A 12,822-nucleotide genomic window follows, 5' to 3' on the forward strand; every position below is an offset into this window, starting at 1 on the left:
TAGAAACTACATTTAAACTTTAAAATGGAGACTATCTGTCTCTGTCTCACTCAGAAGTGATAGCAGGTGCGCTCTGATTGGCAGAGTTGTAGTTTTTCAAACAATACATAGTACCTAGTAGTTCTCAGTACTTGAGTCTCAGTAGTACTCGGTAGTACTCGGTAGTACTTGGTAGTACTTGGTAGTACTTGAGTGACAGCTGACCTCGATGACATGTACTGGCAAACAGTTGAGTGCGAAGTTGAGTACTTCATCGAGTTTTTGAAGTACATCACAATACTCAAAACGGACTACTCTGACAGCTCAGTCAGCAAGCAGTCTCTGTATTTGCCTCTAAAACAACTCCGTCTCGTTTGAAATCTCGAAGAATCTCATCGTAATGTATATACACTCCGGCAGTAGCCCCCGTGGCCCTTTCAAAATTTCCCGGCGGGGGAATTTTCTAGTTTTTACTTTACTATACTGAAAGGCTTAATTGGTTGCCTATGTCTACTTTATCACTGTAACGGTTAAACGAGTCAAGTGCAAAATATAAATAAAGTATATACACTAAATGATAGAAATGTTTTATTTGACCAATTTTAAAGTTTTACTACATTTTCTTCCTGGAATCCACCTTGAAATCCACTTCTTGTTGGGATCAGGGTAATCCTGTTTTTTTGGATCAAAGTTATCCAAATCCTGCTGAAAAGTTTTGAACAACACGAACTGAAGGTTTGATCCATTTCCAAACTCTGATTGGATTACATGATCTGATCCAATTTCAGAATCCTTCTTTCCCTTTTGAACAACCCATTTTCCAGATTTGATCCAATCCGAAAACGAAATCCGATCAGATTACCTTTGAACAACTGGCCCATAGAGATAGAGAGAAGGAGATCCAGACATCAGGTCATCATCTCCCAGTTGGCGTTCTTCTAGACAACACCCTTCTTCACCCTCTCCATTGCCTCCTGCTGCAGTTGAAGAACCCATGCAGCTGGGCCGAACCAGGCTGTCCCCCGAGGAATGTGAGTGTCACCTGCGGGAGGGTCAGTCTATCTACTGCACTCAGCTGGGTTATCGCATTGCAACCTGTCCAGTAAAAGACCAGACTCATCAGTAATATAGTAAGAGGGTGCTGGTGAGCTGCACATCTCTTAACTGTAAGTCCCTCTCGTTCCCTGCGTCATATTTCACTTACCTTTTCCTCGGAGACCAGTACAGTGCTGGTTGATTCTGGTTCAGATGCCAATTGAAATAAATGTAAAATTGCTAAAAACTCGGTTTAGTGTCCATCCCATTATCAAAACCCCTCGATGATAGCACCTTAGATGGTAGCCCGTTGTGTCTCATTACTCACCATTCGCAGCCTGTTCAGTTAACAACCTATACATAGACTGATCTTCAGGGAGAATTATTGGCTGGCGAGCTAAATTTTCTTGTGACTTGTTTTCCACCCTTTTCTGCTCCTGTTCTGTCACCCCCTGTTACCTCCTCTCCAACCCATCCTGTGGTTCATTTTACTCCAGAATCAGATTATCCTGACATCTCAAAAGTACCACAGTGCTATCATGATTTGAAGGAGGTTTTTAATAAGACGAAGGCCTCTTAGCCTCCTCCTCACAGTGAATATGTCATTGATCTGTTACCTGGAACCTCTCCTCCCAAAGGAACACTGTAACAAATTGACAGATTAAAATTTACAGTAAATACCTGGCAAAAAAAGTTGGCAAAATTGCTGTTAATTACTTTAAAAAGGATTACAGTATATTACAGGATAACTTGTACAGGTTTTTGTTGTATATAAATTACAGGATTTTTTTTTTTTTTTTTTACAACTATTTATTGTAATCTAGTTTACAACATTATCTTGTATTCTATTTAATTTCCAGAGGTTATCTGGACTAAAGTTGCCAGTAAATAGCTGTTAATAGTTCACAATACAATGTTGTTGTGAATGTTTTTACAGTAAATTTTTGTTTTTCACATTAGCAGCTTTGAAAAATATGCATATTGAATGAGACCAGGCTTGCTGTTACTCCAAAATTCATCAACATTGCATTAGATTTTCTTCACCTGTTAAATAAAACCAGTCAGAGCTGCAACAAAACAAAACTTTTATTAAAACTTAATAGTTTTACAACATGCCTTCAGAACTCAATATGAATCCCGATGAATAAATAATAATGAATTAAATAATAATAATTGAGAAATTAATACCACTCTCATATCTGCCTGTTAAATATAAGGCTTCAGACACAAGCTGATTAGCCTAATTAAGCACAGACTGGAAACGGGGAAACGGCTAGCCTGGCTTTGTACAAAAGTAACAAAATCTGCCTACTAGCACCTTTAAATTGTTACGGTTTGAACAAGATCTGAACCCAAAAGCACGACTCTGAATCACAGGTAACAGTGAATAAAAGTCTTTTAATGTTCAAAAGTGACAAACAAGTGTGGGTGAGGAGGGGTGGTGCGAGGTCCCGGGGTCCCGACGTGGTTTGTGAGGTCACCAGTGACGAAGAGGGTGACGGTGGCGTGGAGTGATGTGACTGCCGAACAATAGTGGTGTTGCAGCACGGCGTAGAGAGATCCATTGACTCGAGCGTGATCACTCAGCGGGGAGACGCAGGAGAGCAGGCGGCTCCAGGTGGATCCACCTGGCTGCTGCCTGTTGAGAGAGACCACGCCCACATGCACACACACAGAACAGACAGGGGAAACAACACATACACCAGGGAGAAGGCAGGGCTGCCATGATGAGATCATGACATAAATCTAACTTTTTAACCTTTTTATTGGGCATTATGTGCCTTTAATGGACGTGGTATCGATCTTCTCATCTAAGTCTACACCAGAAAGCGAATAGGAGTATTTCCCAAAATGTTGAACAATTCCTTTAAAAAACAGGTCAGGAAAATATACTACTTCTAAAACAGCTGGGCACTGTAGTTTCTGGTAGTTTCTGACTCAAAATAAACAACATTGTAAACAAAAGATTAAACGGAAATGTTGTCGATCTTCAACCTTAAAGGGATAGTTGAGAAGACAATAATGCTCATCTTTTGCATATGCATACTTACGCTCAAAGCCATTCAAAGTCCATTAATGGCCTGAGGAGAGAGGAGATGTGAGGATTGACTGAGCTTTTCTTCTTCTCATGCACCTTCCCACATCTTTGGCTGACCAGCTTTGCTGTCTTGGTGCCACTGGTGGGGTTGAGTCCAATGAAACATCGGAAATCACAAAATCACATGAAAAGAAACTTGTGCTCACAGCTGCTTCACAAGAAAGAGCAGAATCAGGTTGTGCAAGACAAGCTAATCATTTGCCCATCCATAGTTTCACTCTCATGGGCACAATGTTAACAGTGATACATTTCTGGGCTAAGAAGAGCAAAAAAGGAAGAATAAAGAAGAAAAGTTATTAAGGTTGTGTGTCCAAAACAACAACACAAAAACGATACGTACAGCTTTAACTAACGACATTGGTGCCACACGTTGGGACATGCTTTTCCATCAGGGCTTTCTGCCAGTGCAGCAAGGTTATCAAAAGTAGTTTACTTGAGCTAACTAAGATGATAAATTAGCACAGAGCTCATGCTTAATCCCAAATCTGTCAAATGCCACAAAAAAATGATTACACAGTCAGACACAATCACATAAATGATGAAATGTTTTTACCTGAAAATCGTCTTCACAGATGTGTGTTGGTGATCACTGTGCCGTCAGCGGTGGTGCTTTCCTCTGTACCTGTATCGTTAGCTAAATGATGCAAATATGTCAACGTTAATGGAGGTTTTCCACTTTATTTGCGTCTTCATCATTAAAAATGTAAATTAACTTATCAAACAGACTTTTCACAATTTACACAGTTCTTATGATAAATTCGGCACCATGTTTCACAAACCTCAAACATGAACGTTAAGGTTATGTTAAGTTACACTGAAGTTTATTTAACTTAACATTAGTTCACAGAAGAGCTGGAAAAGTTAAAATACAGCTGAAATTAAAACTCTTTTCTTTATGAGTCATACAAAGTCATACGTTATGATTTACGTTTTGATTTATAAGTTATCTGTTAAATTAAGCATTATGTTAGTGGAGAGTAGCCAGCAGTCACTGAACTCTGAGTGTGTATTTTTCGGAGCAACGGACCTTCAGAGCAGTGGATAACGGCACATGGTCCATGGACCGAAAGCCCATAGTCTATAGCTAAAGCTAGCTAACGTAACATGTATTAGTTATTGTATTGTAACGTTAGTTGCAACTAATACATGTTACACTAGCTAGCTTTAGCTGAATTAGTTAACGTTAGCTAACGTTAACTCTCTCGCTAACTTTCTTTGAGGACATGCAAACCAGGCTGATAACTTACACGGACAACTTTACGTTATGTTACCTAACACTTAAAGCTGGGGTATGTGATGTTGGAAAGCTAGCAAGAGAGCTAGCAAGATTTGAAAATAGCACCTCCTCCTGCCTCCTCTAAGTTTTAAAATGACAGGCACCGGGTTCTCCACTATTATGTCTACTGCTGTGCGCCCTGACCCTGTTTTGTGATAGACATGCCTAAAATGTGCCTACAATTTCTATAGTGATATAATATCGGCATTATAATTATTATGACTATACGCACGCACAGCGCGTGGTGGGAGCGCCGGCGCTGCTTCTGTCATTGGGTTGTCAAGTGACGAAACTTGCACTGAACCTCCCCTAACGCATTAAAGGTGAGGAAAGGAGCTCATTTGATTGGTGAAGATCTGATTCGCCGTCTACACGAAAACGAACACGAAACGGAGGCGTGTCGTTTTTTTCTTTTCCACCCTGAGAGCTGGTTTCAAAAAAGTGCGTTTTCAGGCCGCGAAAACGCCGGATCCGTATGGACGGAAGGGCGAAACGCACAAGACTTCTGCGTTTACGCACCGAAAACGTTTTCGTGTGGACAGGCCCTGAATCGGCTGTGTTAATCCCAATCCACGCCTTGTCTCCTCCTCGTCTCCCACTCACGCCTTCTTCTCCTCCCTCTTTCCCACTTGCGTGGGTGGGAGTGATGGGACACAGGCGGACACACCCTGTCGGTGTGGCGCAGGTGCGCTGCGTGCCGACTACGCCTGGTCTACAAAACTAGGGCCCATGGTGTCTCCATGATCCAGATCATGCCAGAATGTGAAACAGGATGCACTGCAATCTCTTCAGTTTGGCTCTGCTCTGCCAAAGAAACGGCGGAAGTTGTGCTTTCCAATTTTAACATTTCCATGGTTTCCCCACTGAAATCCCAAGACCCTTTGTTATGACACTTGCAATTCAGCTTGGATGACTCACATTTCTCTTCATCACTTTCAGATGTTTCTAGACCTTAGATTTAGGGTTAGGAAGCAAGGACAAAAGACCCAAAGTAGCCAACCCTTATATGACCTTACTCCCTTCCATGCGAATCCGTTTCTACCAAAGGTCCTAAGAGATGGCATCACCCAGGCGTGGTTCACAAAGGGAATTAGGACATTTGGGGACTTGTACAAAAATGGGGTCCTAGAGTCATTTGAAAATCTTACAGCCAGGTACAGCCTTGATAAAAAGCACTTCTTTAAATTTTTGCAACTCAAGCATTACATTCGAACAGAACAGGGGGGCAGACTTCTACCAGTTAAAAAACAACCCTTAGATAATATATTAAGCAGCAAAAAGGAGCTCAAGGGGTTTATATCTCACATGTATGCTGGTATTAACAGTCTGTTCGAAAAAGAGGGACTTAAGGTTAGGGAAAAATGGGAGGCTGACCTGTCTCATAACTTTGAAGATGCTGATTGGACTGAGTTATGTGAAAAGGCCCAGCGCTTTTCCCATAATAGTAAACATATATTAACCCAATATAATCTAATACATAGAGTCTATTTCACCCCCGAAAGACTACACAAGATAAATCAGACAATCTCTCAATACTGTCCAAGATGCAAATCCGAAGTTGGCTCTCTTCTTCATATGTTCTGGTCTTGTTCACAATTATTCAACTACTGGGAAACAATACTTAGAACCATATCCAAGACAGCTAAAATAAATATTCCATCTGAACCAAGGTTAATTTTATTAGGGGACACATCGATGCTGCCTGTAAGGGGCAACAAAATCAGATTCATAAGAATAGCTTTGACAACAGCTAATAAATGCATAGCTCTTAAATGGAAGGATGAGCACCCGCCCCCACCCTCACTCTGGCTTAGTGAACTGACCTCTTGTATCCCCAACGAAAAAATAATGTATAATCTAAAACAAAGGCCAGATAAATTTGAAGGAGTATGGGGTGGTCTAATGGAGCATCTGAACACAGCAGACATAGCTGATTGAAGAGTCACGCCAAAGATTGACGTAGTCTATATTTTGTTTAACTTCTCCTTTTACTAATCAATGTATTTAAACTATGTACTTTTCTCCATTTGTTCTATCTCATTATTAATCTATTTATTACCACTTGTTGTCATTATCACTATTTTTATTTATTTATTTATTTATTTTTATTTATTCTATATATTTTTTTTATTTTATTTTTTGTACCTATTCTATGTCTTGATCCTACTGTATTATAATTTGTATTAACTGTAAGTACATTTTTGATATACAGTATACCAGTAATGGGAAACGGGGGGAGGGAACGGGAGGGGGGTTCGGGTTGAAAAAAATATGTTCACAATAAGTCACTGAAACACTTGTCTTGAATATGGAAAAATTCAATAAACAGAATGTTCAAAAAAAAAAAAAGGAAGCAAGGACCAAAGTACTTTCCTTAACTGGCTTAACATGGGCCACATGTAAAGGTAGGGTGTATCTTCATAGTCCTAGGGAGTTTCAACCTCAGAGCCACAGGATGAACCACCTTGGATATGGGGAAGGGACCAACAAAATTAGTAGCTAATTTACCAGACTCAATGTGACGGGGGAGATCCCGGGTGGACATGGCTGTTAGCCTTAAGCTAGGGCCCTATGAAATCCGTTTGAATTTTTTCCAGATTCCGTTAAATTTTTTTTCCCCATTTTCCGTTTTAATTTTTCTAAATTCTGTGTTTTACAATTTTAGAGCATTTCTTTCCATAAAATGGTGTCTAATCATGTGGTTAATGAATCAAAATTAAGACATTTACTTAAGAAACATTCTAGTATTTCTAATTCCTTGTCATTCATAGACCATACACATGTGCATAAATATGTAAGTGTATGTTCAATCATTTATAGAGGAGTCACAATATACCACCCACTTTTTCAAATCCCCCTCCCCCCCGACTTTCACCGTGTCTAAAGTCAGCGCATCTGTAGATCCACTCGCCGCTAAGTTTAACTTTCAGTTGTGAATCAGTTTAATTCTGAACATCTCTGATGTGAGATTCTGTTTGTAGCTGCTCATCACACGGATTCTTGCGGGTCGAGTCATTTTTGTTGAAAAGTTGTATATTGTGTGTGTCTAAGCCCTGCCCCTCGGTGAAACAGACAGAGAGGAGAGACGCTGGATGAAGCGGTGTGCCGGTAATTACACTAAAACACAGTAGAGACTCTCGACTACGTGTTTTTTCCTTTTTCAGCTTAGGTGTGATGACAAACACTTATAATGTTAGAGAAAACATTGATTTTTATAAATTGTATCCAGAGTTTGACTAATTCTACAGACTTCTGCGTTTTACAGGTGATTCCATTTTCATTGTCAGATTCCGCGATTCCTTCCGTGTTTTCCGCATCGTGGAAATCATAGAGCCCTACCTCAAGCACACTGGATGGGCGAGAGACCAGTAGTGGAACAGGGCAATGTGTTATGTGCATACTCCACCTAAATAATTTGTCTGTCTAGGAGGCAGGGTTCTGAGAGGCTAGGCAGCACAGACCAGTCTCCAGCTATAGATTGAGATGTTCCGAATGGCTTTTAAACTGCGGATGATATCCAGACAAGCTGATCCCTTTTATCTTCCTCCAATCAGACTTCAGCCTGCCCTCGTGTCTGCCCACCTGTTTCTTTTTTACCAAATTAGTCCCTTGTGTACATTACGGCATGTTCACATGGAAAAGTTTTTTGTGTGTAAACGCAGAAGTCTTGCACGTTTGGACCAACCGTCCACACGGATCCGGAGTTTTTGGTGCCTGTAAACGCACCTTTTTGAACCCGGTCCCAGGGTGAAAAAGTAAAAAACGCCGCCCTTGCGTGTTCTTGTTCTTGTTCGTGTATACAGCAAATACACATACGATGATGTCATCGCCCCACCCCTCAACTCTCTAGCCTTTGACCTCTTCTCATAACAACAACAACAATGGCAGACTACATGCTTGTGATCATGCTGCAGCAGATATTGAGCCTATTTGGTTTACTAGGGCAAAAATATTCTGCTCCTCTGTCACTGAACTAAAAAGGATTACGTTGCGTATTTTTGTAGCAGAAACAGTGCCAAATATAGGCCTGGAATATGTACTACAGCTTTACTACAGCTTTACTACAGCATGCGGAGTCGTTTACAATGTATTCATTAGGAAGGAGACTTTCTTGACACAACGCCCAAAAAAAGGGGGGAAAAAAAGGTACGTGTGGACATGGCAAGTCATCTTTTTCAGTTCACCATTGTGGCATAGATTGTAGCCACCAGGGTTCTCGCAGCTCAGTGAAAGAAAGAAACTTGTATTTCTCCGCACAAACACAATCAAACAATATCCCGCCTTCAAGTCTGTGCTGACAATCTGCCGGGCTATGGCGCAGAGACCAAAACGACAGTACTCTGTACCGACCAGCATGTCGGTGTGCTCCGAGTCTCTCCTCCTCGGCCGCCTCGCCTCCTGTGGAGTATATAAAGGCTTGTCAATCAGCCAGATCATCTGAAGCTGCATCAATCAACTGACACTGCTCCCATGGGCCACCTCCAAACACCTCCACAGTCCTATTGAATGGGTTCTCTATCATCTATATCACCCTGTGTTCATGTGCTGTGGTGGATTTTATTTAGTTGCCTGCCTTTTTTTGAGGATTGCCTTCTGTCATCATTGTTCCTGCTACCTCTTCAGGGCTCCAGACTCACTTTTTACATTGGTCACACTGGTGCACCCAACATTTTTCGCTGCGCCTTATGGCACCACAATAATACAGTTTCATTACAGTTCCCATAAACACTAATGATTTTTTAACACATGATTAACAAATTACTATAAACAGGAATATTTTTTTTAAATAATAACTTTTTTTTTAAATAATAATAATAATTCTTTATGTAAATCTCAACACAAACAATAAATAAATTGTTTAAAGATCTGTCTGCTCGGACAGGTGTTATGGGACAGCACCTTTCTTTACAGAAAAACAAAATTTCTCTTCATTTTTGTCACTCGAGGAGGAGCAGGATAACTACATGTGTTTCACACGTAGTATATTAAGGCTTATACACTTTGCCTGATTAATTTTTCCCCACCAACATTCAGCGAAGAAGAGACCAGGGTCAGAGCCAATCAGAGACAAAGCCCGCCCATACACTGACTCTGATTGGCTCCAACTGTGGTATTTCTTCTCCGCTGTATGCTGGTGGGGGAATAAACATTACGCTTCACACATAAACACACCAGCTGAATGTCGGGAGCACCGGTGCGTCCAAGGTACATTTTTAGTCGCATTTCACTGATTTTTGGTCGCACTCTGGAGCCCTGCTCTTCATCCATGTCTGCATTTCAGTCTCAACCTGTATTCTGAACTGTTTGATGATGGTATAGTTAAATACACAGTATAATTAGAAAAGCATGTTTTTGCTGGAATATTTATGGATTGATTACTGTGAATGATTTCTTTGTGTATTTCCTGTGTTCCCTGTAGTCAACCATGACATTAACCATCTCAGAATAAACATATGCTCCTGAACTACACTCATCTGGGTCCATTCATACAGTATATACACATGTACACAATCATTTGTATACTGTATGTTTAATTTTTATCATTTCAATTTCACTGCAAATGTATATATATACTGTAAGTGATATCAATATAGTGGATGCTGTATGAAGTTATACTGCCAATACTGAGTAACCTGATGATCTCCAGTGTCACGATACAATGTGTTAACATGTCCTTATCAAAACTTCACCAATAGACAAACCATGAGTGGTCAGAACTAAGTTCAAAGTATTCAATCTCACAACTTTCAGCTAAGCTTTTGATTCCTCTTTGTGTTTCAGGAGTAAAGCTGAAAGCAGACGAGGATGCAGAATACTCAGAGGAAAGACAAGGAAGTGAATCATTGGAAAAGTGAACAGGATGAATTGTACATTTTTTGTCATGAATTGCTCTCATTAGTAACCAGCATCTACTTATCTGACGTAGAATTGTGAATGTTCTGTTCATCAAGGCCCACAAACAACTGACAAAAAGAGAGAGAAGCAAACTGACATATGGACCTATAGGATCAGCATGGGGAATAGCTCAGCAATAACTCCCACTCAACTATGTATACAAATACACACAATATGTAAGTGTGCTGCACTTATGTATTGGAACCACAGTTGTATTGTCAGTACCAAATTTAAGTATGTACTTCCTGGCAATACTCACTTTTGTGTGGGTAAAATCATAGTGAGCATGAAGCTCATGTTCAATTAGGATAAACCATTTAAACTCAAATGACAGATATTCACCACAGTCACTGCAGTGAAATCAGCTCATTCATTTAACAGTTTTTAGTAGTAGATGTTTTATAGTTTATTTTCTTGTTATATGTATAAAACAAATGTTCATTCAATACAAATAAAATATTTGAAAACATATTACCTCTGCTGTGATTTTTCAACAATACACTGATTGGATTGATTGAATGGTAAAATGGTATATGGACCTGAAGTAAAGGCAGAGTAGGTCATTTGGAAAAACCACTGAGATTTTGACAATCAGGAAGTAAGCACTGAAGGACTATTTGATTGGACTGGTTTTATACTGTGAGATGATTTTTTAAATGTTTTTATGTCAGAACATTTAATTCATTGATGGCTATCAGTATGTCATGAGGAGCTCAAGTAATATGTGATAAAGTGTTTCTGAATGTAAACACCTACTCAACGTTAAATAAGGCCCCACTATTGTCTTCTGACCACTCAAGCACTTTACACTAAATGTCAGCATTCACCTTTTCACACACATATTCACAAACATGTTCACACATATTCACACACACTTTCACACATATTCACACATATATTCACACACACATTCACACATATTCACACACATTCAGACTGTTGTGTAAAAAATGAATCTGCCCAATAAAGATCAACAACCAGGATCAGCTTTTTCTCCGAGGTTTATTCCACTAAGTATTCTCATCTGCAGAAGAAAGTACTGTTCACCCCTGCCTTCTGATGCAAAGGTTCAGAATCCGCAGGAACGACCCTGAGTCTAACAACAATCTCCCTTTTAAGGAGGAGGAACCATGGACAAAGGACGGATCATGTCCTATCTTACAAAGACAAGATGTACAGGCAAGGTCAAGATTTACAGAACACAGGCGTCATAGTCCTGAAATTATCTTATGTCAATGTGGCACTCATGTTCATATCATCTACAAACAGGCATTCATTTTCGTCATAGCATAACAGTAAGATGAGGAGATGCGGATCGACGTCTGGCCTGACAAATATTCTGATTATAAAGTACAAACATCCAAAATTCCCATTACAACACCCATTTACACATATTCACACCCATTCACACACATTCACAGACATATTCACACATATTCACACATATATTCACACATATTCACAAACATTTTCACACACACATTCACACATATTCACACACATTCACACACATATTCAAACATTTTCACACATATTCACACACATTCACACACATATTCACACATCTTCACACACATATTCACACACATTCACACACATATTCACACACATTGACACATACATTCACAAAATTTCACGAACATGTTCACACATATTCACACACATTCACATATATTCACACACGTATTCACACACATATTCACACATATTCACACACATATTCACACGTATTCACACACATTCACACACGTATTCACACACATATTCACACACATTCACACACATATTCACACATATTCACACACATATTCACACGTATTCACACATATTCACGCACATCAAACCGTGGGCACAGACCCGGCCACCAGACGCTCGCCTGCGAGCCCCAACCCCGGGCCTGGCTCCAGGGTGGGGCCCCGGTGACGCCAATCCGGGGGACGTAAACTTCCTTTTATGTTTTTTCTTCATAAGGGGTTTCGGAACCGCTCTTAGTCTGACCTGTCACCTAGGACCTGTTTGCCTTGGGAGACCCTACCAGGGGCATTAAGCCCCGGACAACATAGCTCCTAGGATCATTCAGGTGCTCAAACCCCTCCACCACGGTAAGGTGTCGGTTCAAGGAGGGGCATTCACACATATTCACACACATTCACACCCATTTACACATATTTACACACATTTTCACACACACATTCACACACATATTCACACACACATTCACATATATTCACAAACATGTTCACACATTCACACATATTCACACGTATTCACACACATATTCACACGTATTCACACACATATTCACACACATTCACACCCATTCACAGACATATTCACACACATTCACACATATATTCACACATTTTCACACACACATTCACACATAATCACACACATTCACACATATTCACACACATATTCAAACATATTCACACATATTCACACACATTCACTCACATATTCACACACATTCACACACATATTCACACACATTCACACACATATTCAAACATATTCACAAACACATTCACAAGTATTC

The 12,822-nt window shown here is 40.1% G+C and overlaps 1 protein-coding gene across 2 annotated transcripts in view; it reads left to right on the top strand.

Annotated features, from left to right (window-relative positions):
• The window catches only part of atoh8 (atonal bHLH transcription factor 8), a 41,242-nt gene extending 30,492 nt beyond the window's left edge, over nt 1-10,750 (top strand). For both annotated transcript variants that reach the window (XM_084009570.1, XM_084009571.1), the window contains one exon: nt 10,170-10,750. In XM_084009570.1, coding sequence (XP_083865696.1) covers nt 10,170-10,175 — 6 coding nt within the window. In that variant the 3' untranslated portion in view covers nt 10,176-10,750. The remainder of the gene's footprint in view (nt 1-10,169) is intronic.
• Nucleotides 10,751-12,822: the final 2,072 nt, after the last annotated feature.

Source organism: Eutrigla gurnardus (assembly GCF_963514095.1).
Source record: "Eutrigla gurnardus genome assembly, chromosome: 5".
Classification (NCBI taxonomy): Eukaryota; Metazoa; Chordata; class Actinopteri; order Perciformes; family Triglidae; genus Eutrigla; species Eutrigla gurnardus.